The sequence below is a fragment of the Danio rerio genome, chromosome 20 (genome assembly GCF_049306965.1).
Source record: "Danio rerio strain Tuebingen ecotype United States chromosome 20, GRCz12tu, whole genome shotgun sequence".
In the NCBI taxonomy this organism is placed as follows: domain Eukaryota; kingdom Metazoa; phylum Chordata; class Actinopteri; order Cypriniformes; family Danionidae; genus Danio; species Danio rerio.
In genome coordinates this window covers 20,732,501-20,746,629 of record NC_133195.1, presented here as the reverse complement: position 1 = coordinate 20,746,629, position 14,129 = coordinate 20,732,501, and the positions used below count along the sequence as shown (strand labels likewise).

General features: G+C 35.8%; 1 protein-coding gene across 2 annotated transcripts in view; it reads right to left on the bottom strand.

Moving 5' to 3' along the window:
- Positions 1 to 1,538: 1,538 nt before the first annotated feature.
- taf4b (TAF4B RNA polymerase II, TATA box binding protein (TBP)-associated factor) overlaps positions 1,539 to 14,129 on the bottom strand; it is a 36,250-nt gene continuing 23,659 nt past the window's right edge. For both annotated transcript variants that reach the window (XM_017352723.3, XM_073934069.1), the window contains 5 exons: positions 12,263 to 12,393; positions 8,841 to 8,966; positions 8,702 to 8,758; positions 8,024 to 8,140; positions 1,539 to 1,867 (listed from right to left, as the gene is read on the bottom strand). In XM_017352723.3, coding sequence (XP_017208212.2) covers positions 1,736 to 1,867; positions 8,024 to 8,140; positions 8,702 to 8,758; positions 8,841 to 8,966; positions 12,263 to 12,393 — 563 coding nt within the window. In that variant the 3' untranslated portion in view covers positions 1,539 to 1,735. The remainder of the gene's footprint in view (positions 1,868 to 8,023; positions 8,141 to 8,701; positions 8,759 to 8,840; positions 8,967 to 12,262; positions 12,394 to 14,129) is intronic.

Here is a 14,129-nt window from a genome sequence, read left to right as displayed (position 1 = left end):
TAGCAACAGACGCTAGAGGCCATAGTCTTTAGCCTCCTTGTTAGAGCGACCGACTCCCTTGCGGAAGGTCGCCGGTTCGATCCCACCTTGGAGCAGGTTGGGCGGTGTAGGACTGGCGGTGTTACACATCCACACAGACCACACACACCACATGATTGGTAGAGAGGAGAGAGTGATGAAGCCAATCATGATATAGGGATGGTTAGGAGGCCCAGCTAGACATAGGCCAGTGAGCAATTTTAGCCAGAATGCCAAGGTTAAACCCCAACTCTTTTTGCAAGGACATCCTGGGATTAATGACCACAGAAAGTCAGGAACTCGGTTTAACATCTCATCCAACAGATTCCTCTCACTGAGCAGTATAGTGTCCCCATCAATATACTTGGGGATTAGGACCCACACAAACTGCAGGTTGAGCGCCCCCTGCTAGTCTTACTTACACCACTTCTAGCAGCAATGTAGCTTTCTCATGTAGTTTTCAGGTACTGAGCGGGCGCATCCCTGCTTAGCTTCAGTGGCCGATCACGTGAGTTGCAGAGAGCAAGAAAATCTCTAATCACCATATACAGGTCGAACAATATGAACTGGATTCATAAATGGTACTGAATTTCCACATTTTGGTGATCAGATTTAAAACTCACAAAGTAAAATCAAAGTGTCTTTCAAAAAAGGTTTCACGTAACATAAACCCAGCCTTTGTACTGGCAAAAAGGCACACTCTGTGCTTTAAACTCTCTCTCTCTCTCTGCTGCATTCACTGCTAAGCCTGTATTGGCATGTGAGGCTGTGTACCTCTGAATAGCATGCGCTCACACTCTCTGAGGGGTCTGTGAATGCTGCAGGCATATCAATATTTAGCTCCCAGCTTCTCATTCATGATTATTCAGAGGTAATGGAATATTTCAGAATCCTATACCGCAGGCGAGCACACCGAGTATTTAAGTTTCTGAGGCTGAGGCGAGGCATACATTAAAGCGGCTCCTTTCCAGAACTCCCATTCACCTTAACTGCAAAGACATGCGTGACAGTTGAGGAAGAGCGGCTATGCTAATGAGCAGAGATAAACCCCGGCCAATTATGACATTGTTGGTTACCCTTTAGTTAACCTTGAGTTGAATCATTGAAGAATGGATCACGAGAGACGTCCTGCCCCTGATCTGTTGATTTTGGCCCTTGCTATCTTGCACAAGAGTTCTCGAGGGCATCTATTGTCCTGTTTCTTTCAGCTTCAAAGCCTTGGGCTGTTTGCACTTCCTATTGGTGTGATCTAGTTCTCAAGTCGCGTTCTGATTGGCTGGCCAGTTTCAAAGTGGAGTTGTATTTCAGCTGATTTTGAGATCTCACTGTGATTGGTTGATTTTGTCAGTTTTTGTGTGATTGGGCAGTCGTGTTTTGTTCAGGGCATCCATTGCCTGGAGCTTCTACACAGACGTGTGTACAATCCCCAATGACAAATGAAACAGCATGAGAACAGTATCAGCAAAAAATCATTACTTAAGTTAAAAATCTGTGAAGTTACATAGAAGATCCACACATGGTGTTGCTGCTAGTGTTTAATTAATTATTTTGTGCATCATTTCCAGTCAATGCGTCCATACAGCTCATTCAATAATCAAAACAAGGTCAGAAAACAGAAACAAATGTAACAAAAGCTTCAGTTTGAACACTGTTAAAGTGTAATTTCATGTGGAGAACTTGTCCAAACAAGGCTCATACCTTAAAGCTGTGTGGTGATCTAACCTAGAAAGGCTCTGTAGAGCACGAGAGTGTGTCTGAATGTGGGGTCTTGCTCCATGTAGAAGGTCAAATCTCTCATAGTGACTCGAACAGGAGCTCGAGAAGCAAAGTGCCCATGTGAACCTAACAACTGATCAGAGAGACACGAGAAGTGAGGTTATTGAGCCATGTGGACCAACATGTTTCTTTTTAAATGTTAATTATACAATTTTAGCATTTGTTATAATCACACAGAATAGAAAAAAACTTTAAAAAGAACAGATCATTTTCTTTTATTTTAAGTGTATTCCTTTCAAGTATATTATACTACAGTTGAAGTCAGAACAATTATCGCCCTGAATTATTGTTTATTTTTGCCCCAATTTGTTTAACAGAGAGTAGATTTTTTTTCTTTTTTTTTTCTTAACATGATAGTTTTAAAAATTCATTTCTAATAACTGATTTATTTTATCTGTGCCATGATGACAGTAAATAATATTTGACTAGATATTTTTCAAGACACTAGACAGCTTAAAGTGACATTTAAAGGCTTTACTAGGTTAATCAGGTTAGGGTAATTTGGCAAGTTATTTTATAACGATGGTTTGTTTTGTAGACTATTGAAAAAATATAGCTTAAAGGGGCAAATAATTTAGATTTTTAAAAGACAAAAACTGCTTTTATTCTAGCCAAAATAAAACAAGTAAGACTTTCTCCAGAAGAAAAAATATTTTCAGACATACAAAGGGGTTGCTATAATTCTGACTTCAACTGAGTGTGTGTGTGTGTATATACAGTATATATATATATATATATATATATATATATATATATATATATATATATACAGTATATATACAGTATATATATATATATATATATATATATATATATATATATATATATATATATATACACACACACACACACACACACACACACACATACATATATATACATGTGTGTGTGTGTGTGTGTGTGCGTATAGCCAATATGTCCCAATATATGCAAAATAATATTCCTTCATCATTTAGTGCAACAGAAAACATTTATATAAAAATAAAACATACTTTTTCGTGACCCTGCAAAAATTAGATTGCATTTTAAACTACTTAAAACATCTTGCTGAAATTGGGTATAATCTAAATGTTTTATACTTTGGGACTATCAGCTATCAAACAATGGTTTAAAGGATAATGGCAAAGTATAAATCATTTAAATGACCATGTGAATGTATTTTATGGCTTAGATATTTCAATGCAAAGTTGTTTAAAGGTCCCATGAAGTGCGTTGAAATATGCATTTTTATTTGATGTTTGACGTAATTTCAATTGAAACAGAGAAACAGAGGGTGGGACTTAGTGTAGCCCCTCCCCTTAAAAAAAAAAAACAGCCATCTGTATTTTGTTTTAGAGTGGTTGAGCTCAAGTGCATCAAATAAAAGGCAAATGAGAAGTGTCTTGAAGAGGGCGGGGCATGTCAGATTCTAGAGAGCATTAGATTGGTTATGATTTGATCAGAAACTGAAGTATGAGGTGACATAAATAAAACTGGTAATCCATTTAGGAAGAAGTTACAATCTACAAGCTTTACATGTCTATATCAGTTTTATAACTTCTGAACAGCAATTTTGTTACTGTTTTGGAGCACTCTAGCTTGTAGATATTCTAAAAATGAATAATATTGATACTTACATCTATAAAAACTTTATTTAAATATGCATTTTAATGCGTCATATAATGATTATTGATGTAAAATATGGACTTTTTGAGTATATAAACTATAGTTAACATGGATGACATTTTTAGTGTCACTTACTCGAGTTCAGACTGCAGGATTTTCAAAGTATTAGTGTCACAGATGTTTTCACACTGCATCATTATCTAGGCTAGCATTCCGTTGCTGCTTTGTTTACACTTCAAGATGAATCGGCGGCAGGGGATTTTACACTGCATGACTTTAAAATATCAGAATCGCCATCAACTTGTGACATGGAAACAACGCGAGGTCATGTAGTATATCTTTAGTTAGTAACTACATAACGAGAAAGAAACCTTTAGTGGGGTAAAAAATGTACTTATTTTACTCACCTACTAGTTTTTTTGGTCCTAATAACGACCATAACAGGCAAAAACAAGTGCTCTTTAACCTCTCCCCCCAACCTCCCGCTGGCCTGAAGATACCCATACTGGTGGATGCAGCTCTCTCATTTGCTGTAGCTGATCGCCGATGTTAATGTCAATCAGAGCACATTTCATATGCATGATTTCAAATCAGGTCCAGATATTTAACATGCCAAATATCTCATGGGTGACTGTGACTCATCGATTCAATCTCTGCCATTCTCTCAGATGCCGTCTTTGATAGTTCATAGTGTGTGATTGTTACACACGTGAACGAGCACAGATTTACCTGTGATTTCAGGCATTTGTTGGCAATTTCTCAAAACCTGTTGGCGAGTCAAAATCATTGCTAAAATCATGCAGTCTGAACTCTGCATTAGTGTCATTAACAGTATGTCTTTTGTAAAACATACAGAAAAGAATAAGACGGTCACTAATTATTGAAATACACAGTCAATACAACACTAGTGCATTTCTTTTTCACATAGGGAGCACCTATTAATTCATTATGCTTTAAGGGAAAAAAAAAATCAATCATCAGAACAAACTCACCTCAATCCAGCAAAAAGAAACACACAACCGTAAAGAGAAAGCATGCATGCAAATAAAGACAGTTAGCAAGTAAATGCTGCTGAAGACACTTTCACTTTTGAGAAACAAGAGTCTTTTAACCTCCACTCTTTCCTGCAATATGCACTTCTTCATAGAGATGCTTATTCAGTTACAGAGATGAAACCACAAAAAGAGGCAAATGCGAAACTTCCCAAGGCTTTTTTCTCCCCTCCTAAAATGCCTGTGTAATTTAAGCACACAAAAACTCAAAGCCATCTTTTCACTTATTAGCATTCTCCCCTGCCTAAAGGAAAAAGGAATTCACAAATGTAAAAACTAATTAAACTAAACTAACATACTGGTCTTTTGTTCAGTCTTTCCTTATCCCTTTTTCTCCTAAATCTCATAAAATCACTAACAATAACATGGTACTACATTACAGATCGAGTTCAGCACTTGCCTTCAGGCATATACAGTACACTACCTTTGAAAGCTTGCGTAAGTCTCTTATGCTCACCGAACTTGCATTTTCTTGATGAAAAAATATAATAAAACTGTAATAGTTTTTTTTAACAATTAAAAATAACTGCTTGCTACTTCAATATATTTGAAAATGTAATTTATTCATGTGAAGGCAAATCTCAATTTGCATCAATTCTCCGGTATTCATGGTCACACGATCCTTCAGAGATTCTTTAGCTATTCATAATGTTTGGCTGCTCTTTTTTTGTTATGATGGTTGATGCGCTTTATATTGATATAGAAACACTTTCTCCGGTGTAAAATACATTTTAAAAGGACGATTAGCGGTAAAGTTTTTTTTTTTTTTTGCTCGGCCAGAGGTCATACTCTGATTAATAGGCTAAACTCAAAGTATAAACAGTTGAAGTTAAAATTATTTTTAGCCCTCCTTTTAATTTTTTTAAAATAGCTTTGAAGTGTTTTTTACAGAGAGAATATTATTTTCCAACACGTTTAATTTAAACAGAGTATTTGTAATAACATATTTCTTATAACTAGGGCCAGACAGAATCTACTGCCATTTTTTTGCAATGTCTGCAGAAAATTTACAAAAAAAAAAAAAGCAGATTCATGTGGGATGATTTTGGGAGTATCGTAACTAAAAACTTAAAATATAAATTTAAAATTAATACAAAATTATACATTTTTAGCTTTTATTGAATGTTTACAATGCAAATCCAAGTCTCAAAGCAAGTCTCTCATATATCTACTAAAAGAATATTATTTTACAAACTGTGTTGTAAATCAATCATCAATATTTTAATTTAAGTCAATAATAATACTGAAATTAATAAAAAAAATATATATAAATTTACACACATTTTCTCATAAGTAAATAAATGGACTCAATGATGGGCTAAAAATCTGCAGATTATTTTGTGTACAGATAACGTTTGGGCAGACTTATATTGCTTTGCCTACTTTTAACAGCAATTGGTTGCCACTATGCATTTTTAGATGCACAACCTTTCTGATGCTCTCAACGCTTTGTGTCGATTTCAACCCCATAATTCACTGAATGAGCATTTACTCTCAACTTCCAAATCAATGATAAGAAAATGCTTGCAATGTGCCAGTGGAAACTCGCTGTTGAAGTACAGTTAAGTACACTTTAGGAATAAAGGTCGCGCCAAATGTGATCATGGGGTGATTATACAATAACAATAGATCAATTTTCTTTGCTAAAGGACATTACCATTTAATTAACATAAGAGCAGAGGTGCAATTTCATACGGCCACAGAGCAGTCCTAAACTCTGTGATGGACTCCTGTCAGTATGTTAAAGGGATAGTTCAACTTCACACCCCCAACCTGATTTCACCAAGGAGGATATGTTCCTGGGTTAACATCTATGATGATCCTGGAACAGCATTCCAATCAGCCAATCAGAATTAAGGGATACGTTTACCATTTAAGTTTAGGCTTAGGTTTATGCACTTCTACAAGATTGTTATCCAACTATTATTCCCCTGTGATTTTGGTAATCATTTACAGTAATGGTTGGGTTTAGGGGTAGAGAATAGCTACACTATTGAACAACATTGTTGTTCCAGGATCAACATAGATGTTAATCCAGGATCACATCGTGCTTGGAAAAATCATGACATGCTAGTTCACCCAAAGATAAAAATTACCCCATCATCTACTTTCTTTTAGACCAAGGGTGCCCAAACGTTTTCGTATGAAGAGTCAAAAACCAAATATCATTTAGAGCCAAGGGCCGAAGGTAAATATATCTAACTATTTTACATTATATATTTTAAAATAAATATAAAATATATAAACATTACTGTACATCTACATACTGCTAATGCAGTGTAACATTTTAATTGATAACTTAATGCAATAAAAACACAATCACATTTATGGGCGAGGCTGCGGCGCAGTGGGTGGCATGTTCGCCTCACAGCAAAAAGGTCGCTGGATCAGTTGGTATTTCTGTGTGGAGTTTGCATGTTCTCCGTGTTCGCGTCGGTTTCCTCTGGTGGCTCAGGCGAATTGGGTAGACTAAATATCCGTAGAGTGTGTGTGTGTGTATGGATGTTTCTAAGTGATGGGTGGTGGCTGGAAGGGCATCCGCTGCGTGAAATATATGCTGGATAAGTTGGCGGTTCATTCCGCTGTGGCGACCCCAGATTAATAAAGGCACAAAGCCAAAAGAAAATTAATAAATGAATCACATTCATAACACAGCGGAGTTCAATGCTGAATACACTAGTCAAGCAAAATCTGCCTTTGCTCAACAAAGGGTGACATTTTAAACAAAATCGGATTAATTTACACCATTTAATTGAAACATTTATTTTATCATTTAACAATAAAACAAACAAAGGGTTACATTTATTTTTGAATTGACAATCTCAAAACCACCCCCCCCTCCCATTATTTCTTAGATGGGATGGTGGGCCAAATCAAAGGTTACCACAGGCCCTCAAAGAGTTTCTGTCATCATCGAACACAAATAAAATTATAAAAAAAAAAAATTTAAAAAAAAAACAACCCATCATCATCCAAAAAATACTATTTAGGAGAAAAATATAGGAGAAAAATACTATTAAATGGTTTCCAGCAACTAGCATTTTTCAAAACATCTTCTTTTGTGTTCAATAGAAAGTTTAGAATTTTTATTTTTGGGTGAACTGTTCGAGAGGTGTCTGGTTGCAGACCTGGTGCAGATGCAATCGGAGCTGCATCCAATGCTTTTTAATGCGCTCACCTAACCCTTACCCTCACAGTGATGTCACTAGCTTCATTGAGTGCATTGTGTCTCTGAGTGATGCAATCTCAGCTTGCATCATAAAGGCTGCATCCAGATACTATTGAACTGTTCCTTTAATTAAAACCCCTAAAATAACACACTAGAATTTCTGCTTTGCTTCTGTGAACTGTAAGCATTGCCATTTTTTTTTTTGATTGGCCATCTCAAATACTTACGATTGAGCATTTTCTAATAAAGTGCGGCAGAGCAGTGCCAAAAAATGCAAATATTACAATTTGCTTATTTCTTTTTACTGGGGGGAATTTATGGCCTTGAATCAGACACCTGCACAGAGTGAAGACTGTATACAGGACTAGCACAGAGGGGTGTTTGTATAGACTCGTGCAGGTACCTGGTTGGCCCCTAAGCCTGGAGCCTCCAGAGGTTTCTTCTTACGGGGCCCGAGGGCAGCCAGCGCTGCCAAATTTGCATCTCGGTGCTCCATCTGTGCCAACTCCAACTGCTGCATCTGAAGAAAAATGAAAAAAAAAAAAAAAAACGTGAATGTGCATTTGACAGGAGCTCAAAAATAAAATCAATATTTCCATTGGCTCGCCCAAATCCATGCAGAATGTTTGGGTAAAAAAGAAAGAAACGGAAAGCTGTTATTGGTGATGAATCTTTCATTTTAGCGCTATTGATCTAACCGATAGCCTATGACAAAGAAGTGTAACACACAGATATGTTACATGCTGCTTGCGAGCACATGAGTAGAGGACAGCTACCTTGTAAACAGACACACAACTCATCCAGAGGGCTTTCATTACATTCTGTTCCCTGTTTCGCTTCGGGCTTCAATTCCAGACCCAATATTAGACTCAATTAAAATGAGCCCCCAATTAGAGAGCCTTGTCTCCAGGGTATGTGTATGTATGTGTGTGGATTTGTCTATGTGGGCCACAAATGGGACTTTATGAAGAGTATTGATCGTCCTCATTGCTATACAAGGGAGCAGAAAGAAAGAAAAACAGGTTGTGGAGAAAGAACGCATGTATTATCATGAAAAAATACAAGAGAGGAATATTTCTACCTCTTTGGCTCTCTGTTTTAGGCGCTGTTGCTCTGGGTCTTCGCTGTTTGAGCGACTCTACACACAAAAAGAGTTCATTTCAGATGGATGGAGATTGCTGGTGATTTTCTCCTCTGTTGTTGCTGCATCTGCTGGATACCCGGGCGATGCGGAGTAGTGTCTCACGCTCCTCTTCCTCCCTCTTCTGCTTCTCCAGTCTTTCCAGCTGCTCCAGGAACTTCAGCTGAGAGCGTGTGTCATTGGTTTGAGTGTAGCGCCAATCATCCTCAACACACAAAACACCACAGAGACAAATTAGCATCCTACAAAAATATGTACGTTTATGTGAATAACATGAAACATTTTAGCAATCTTTTACTTCTGTATGGTGATGTCATTTAGGAAAACAGCAGGCTGGGTGCTAGGAGGAACCAAAAACGGGTTTTCCAAAGTGATGCTATGGAAGAAACCTTTTTGGTTCACTCAGTACATTTACATAGACATCAGTAACTAAATTATTTGCCTTAATCTAATTAAGACAATAATTTGATTAAGGTGTTTATGAGTTACTTTTTGAACATTTCATTCATGATCCCATTTAAATGTTATGGCACATAATTACATTATCATCAGTGCTATTTATGTTTCATGTAATTTCGGGCATTTCTTTTTAAATTTTTTAACTGCAGTTTCACGGTTTCACTTTTATTGAGGAACATTTCATTCATGCCCCCTAGTGATGGGAAGTTCGGATGATTTCACTGACTCGGACCTTTAGGTCTCATTCATCGAGATGAACAAATCTTTTTGAGTTATTTCGTTCTATTTGCCAAAATAACATTAAAAATGTTACGAGATGGTTCCAAACACATCTACAATAAGCCGAAACGTTGATGACACTACAGACAAGTCATAACTAGAACTGTAGAATGCAATGCTACTAAGAAAGAGAAAATAATCCCTCATTGTTTACTTTAAAATGTATTAGGCTTATGCAGATTGTAACCTGTTTTTTTCTAATGTTTTAAGTTTCTACAATTTATTCTTGACTGTTTTTGAAAAAAATAAAAAATAAAATTATATATATATATATATATATATATATATATATATATATATATATATATATATATATATATATATATATGTAAAAAATAAAATAAAAAGCTTAATTTTTTAATCTTCGAGTCGTTCGTTCATCATTTGACAGTATGTAAAGACATCACAAATTGAGGTATTGGATCCATGAACTGGTGGAAGTGTTGTTTTAATAGAATTTGATACCGCACGCTGAATGGAAAGAAAAAAAATCCTCCACATTTCGAGATGTAGGTGTCTGTGGTCCTTCACTAACTCAGTAGGTGCACAGGCGTCTGTGTATATAATATCCTGTGGCAAAACGCAGTGAAAAGTTCTACATGATGGTAATAGTTTGATTGCGGTGTTTACATGTCTGTACTGCACTTCAACAATGCTACTAAAATCGGCATGATATAATTAGCATACTGATTAATCCGATTATGATCGGATTAAATTAATCAAAAATCCCTGTTTAAGTGGTAGACTTTTAATCAGAGAATTGTCTTAATCGTATTAAAATCTTTAATACAATCTTTATCTGATTATTTGTGTACATGTAAACGTACCATTTGTTAGAGATATAAGATCAAGAATGGTGATTTAGTGCATGCTCTAGTACAGAAATTCAGGATTTCTGGAAATAAGTTTACGAACACATTAGCTTGGTTTTAGATTTTCATATTTCACTATGTCCTAGAACAGGTGTGTACAAACTCAGTCCTGGAGGGTCAGTGTCCTGCAGATTTTAGCACCAACTTGCTTCAACACACCGGCAAGATAGTTTCTAGAAAGCCTAGTAAGAGCTTGATTAGCTGGTTCAGTTGTGTCTTATTGGGGTTGGAACTAAACTCTGCAGAACACCAGCCCTCCAGGCCCGATTTTGGACACCCCAGTCCTAGACTGTTTATACTAGGTGGTTGGACAGACAATAAAATAAAAGATAAAAAAATAAAATCCTGGGTCCAAACCAGTTTACTGATGGCAGACAAATAATTCTTAATAGCTGGAAATTAGAAGACGCCCCTTTTCTTCAAAAATGGGCACTAGAACTTGCTAGAGTGGCTGCATTAGAAAAAAATGTCTTATTAGCTAATGGAAAAGCTAAACCTATACTATAAAAATAGCCCAAGTATTTAACCTGTTCGGAAATGGAACAGCAATAAATGTGTGAGAAATATGCTGATTGTAACCGTGTAAATGTCACATGTTATTGACTGAATTTACCTATTCATATTTTATTTTATGGTATTTTAATTTTCTCCTCATTATATAAAGATGGAGGCTTTAACTGCATTTAATGAAAGCCAAGCCGGGACCTTAAAATCATAGTTAGGGATTAGTTTGGGTTGGGTTTGTTAATAGGGTACGATGTTGATTCTTTACAGAGTTGTATTCTGTTTTCCATTATGAAATTAATAAAGAACTGTTCAGTAAAAAGTAAAACAAAAAATTCATTTGTGAAGATCATTTTTCCATTATAAAGAACCTTTTGTGAAATGAAAAGGTCTTTGGAAGGAAAAGGTTCTTCATGGAACCGTCAATGCAATAAAACATCAATAAAAGGAACTTTATTTTTAAGAGTGCAGATGCTTAAAACAATAGCTTTCGAAATAGTTGCTAATTTACATGTACATTTATTTTCAGCGACTTTCAAACTCTCTAAGTCTAGTGAACCACAAACGGCCAAGGCATAAGGTCTGTTGAAATGTTTAGAGAAACCAAGTTAGATAGACAGATTTTTAAAAAGCTGAATAAATAAATGAAGTTCATTAAAGAAAACTTTGCCAAACTTTGAGTTATTTCAACAAATTGAATCGTTTTCAACTTTTGAACTTTTTCAAAACCAAAAAATTAATATTTAACCAATTATGTCAAATCATTTGCATCTGAACTACCAGTATTTTCAGTTATTTATTGCAGTTTTACATGCTACTGTTTTGATAATGCATAACATGGTTGTGGCTGAATTTGTGAAGTAGCTGCCATCACCCAAAGCATGAGTACTACTCTTCAAGGTGGTAACCTAAAAGGTCAAAAATTAACATGAAAGTTCAATCTTCAAACTAAGTGAGGATTACACCAACACAATTCGTCCATGTTGTTGCAACACAAAACAATTAAGCTAACTAACTTTTTTTTTTTTTTACAATTCAAGTAGACTGGACCTAAAACAAATAAATTGTCCAAAGAAATTACAAGATTTGTGTTGTTTTAGCTCATTTTAAACAAGTACTTTAAACACATAGCAACAATAAATTTTGTTTATTGTAATTGTTACTAAATTTTGTTAAGTGCAGATAGAGAGATGCTGTTGATCAGCCTCTTATGGATCATCAAGAAAAAAAATCCTTTAACTGAAAAAATAAGTCATCTTTATCTTGGGCGAGCAGAGGCTAAGTAAATAAACAGTAATCTTTTAATTTTTGGGTGAATTACTCCTCTACGAAACAAGCTTTGATTCATTCAGTAGACAAAATAAATAAATTAAAGTACAGTATATACCCTATAAGAGATCTGTCGATGTTGTGCCACAGCGGTGATCTTCTCCAGCAGGTCTCGAAGTCTCTCCTGTGTCGCCAGAGAGATTAACTCAAGAACATCAGGACAGACCTCTGTGACACCTAAAGAGCCACCTGTGCACACACACAATCACATGCATTTTAAGTCAAAGAATCTTGCAAGTTCAGTTACAATCTGTGATTTTTTTTTCAGAGGGAATATATGCAGTGGAATAAAACAAGATAAACAAGGTGACTTTAGGAAAACAGCTGATGATGGAACAGCAACAGTTCTGGGAGAAAAAGTATTCACGTATTAATAACTTTATTATCTAATAACTTTATTTATCTTTTTTTCTCCATGATGACAGTACACAATATTTTACGAGATGTTTTTCAAGACACTTCTATACAACTTAATGTGACATTTAAAGGCTTAACTAGGTTAATTAGGTTAAGTAGGCAGGTTAGGGTAATTAGGCAAGTTATTGTATAACGATGGTTTGTCCCATAGACTATCAAAAAAAGAAATTGCCTAAAGGGGCTAATAATTTTGTCCTTAAAATGGTGTTTAAAAAAATGTAAAAACTGCTTTTATTCTAGTGGAAATATAAAAAACAAGACTTTCTCCAGAAGAAAAAAATATTACATTACATTCTTACATCTTGACAAAAATAATTTTTCTTGCTGACTTGGCTACCTGAAAAAAAAGTTTTCAAGCCCATTTATATGACTGTTTGACTGTGACTATTTATATCCCTTTGTTTTGACCTTATTTGGAAGAGTTGTGCATATTAATGTGCTCTGTAGTCATGCTGCTTGAGGCTTGACCAACAGTTACAGTTATAAAGACATAAAGAGTTATATATGAGAAAGTTCTCTGTGGCCATACATGGCTGTCTACTTCTTACTGTTCATTAAAGTTCAAAATAAAAGTCCCACATACGTAGTCAACACAATAAGGTAATATAACAGTAAGGTTCTACAGTGGTCCCTCGCTTCATCCTCGCAGTTTGGCAGATTTTTTTATTGCAATTTGACATGCTTTTTAATGTTTTTTTATAACGCATTGTGTTCTGCATCCTGATTGGCTGTCCACCATTGTCAATCAATCTCCTCTGCGTCTCATGTACAGTACAAAATGGGTTCAGCTTACCAAATTAACTAAAAACTTTGATCGCTGTCAGTGTGAGTTTCAACAAGGATGCAAAATCGTTAAGGGGGTCACACACTGGATGCGCTGCGGCACGATGCGACACGCAAACATAGGTTTATATCAGGGTATGCACAATAGAACTGCAAGTCGGCAGCTGTCTAAGGTGCCCAGCTACGACTCAAGACACAGTTGATATATCTGCTGCGCCACAGAGCACCATCTGAATAATTTCATTTTAAATCACATTGGTTTGGGGGGGGATTATGTTTGTTGTAAACTCACTAGGAAACAATTATACACTGTTGTGGTGTACATTTTAATGATCCCATGTGGATCACAGTCTGTTTTTTCAGATTGGCCTGTTAGGATTTCACACACACAGGATATAAACGATAACAAGAAAACAATAGTGTTTTCAGCTCAGGGTATGTCATTGCCATGTTCTGAACCCTAATTTTTTAGCTATGCCTAGGTTTATCCAGATTTACATTCTACGGCACCTTTAATGGTCATTTGTGTCACTAATACTGTATATCAGGGGGATCTGAATTCTACATACAGCCCCATTTAAACATTAGTAAGTTTTGAATGCAGCATAAGTACAACTTGTGAATGGCACGTTCATATTATGTTTGCGCAGAATCTGATAATCACAAAAGACTGCCTAACAGACACGAAGATTGTGTATAATTACAGGCGAACGTCTTCCTGGAGC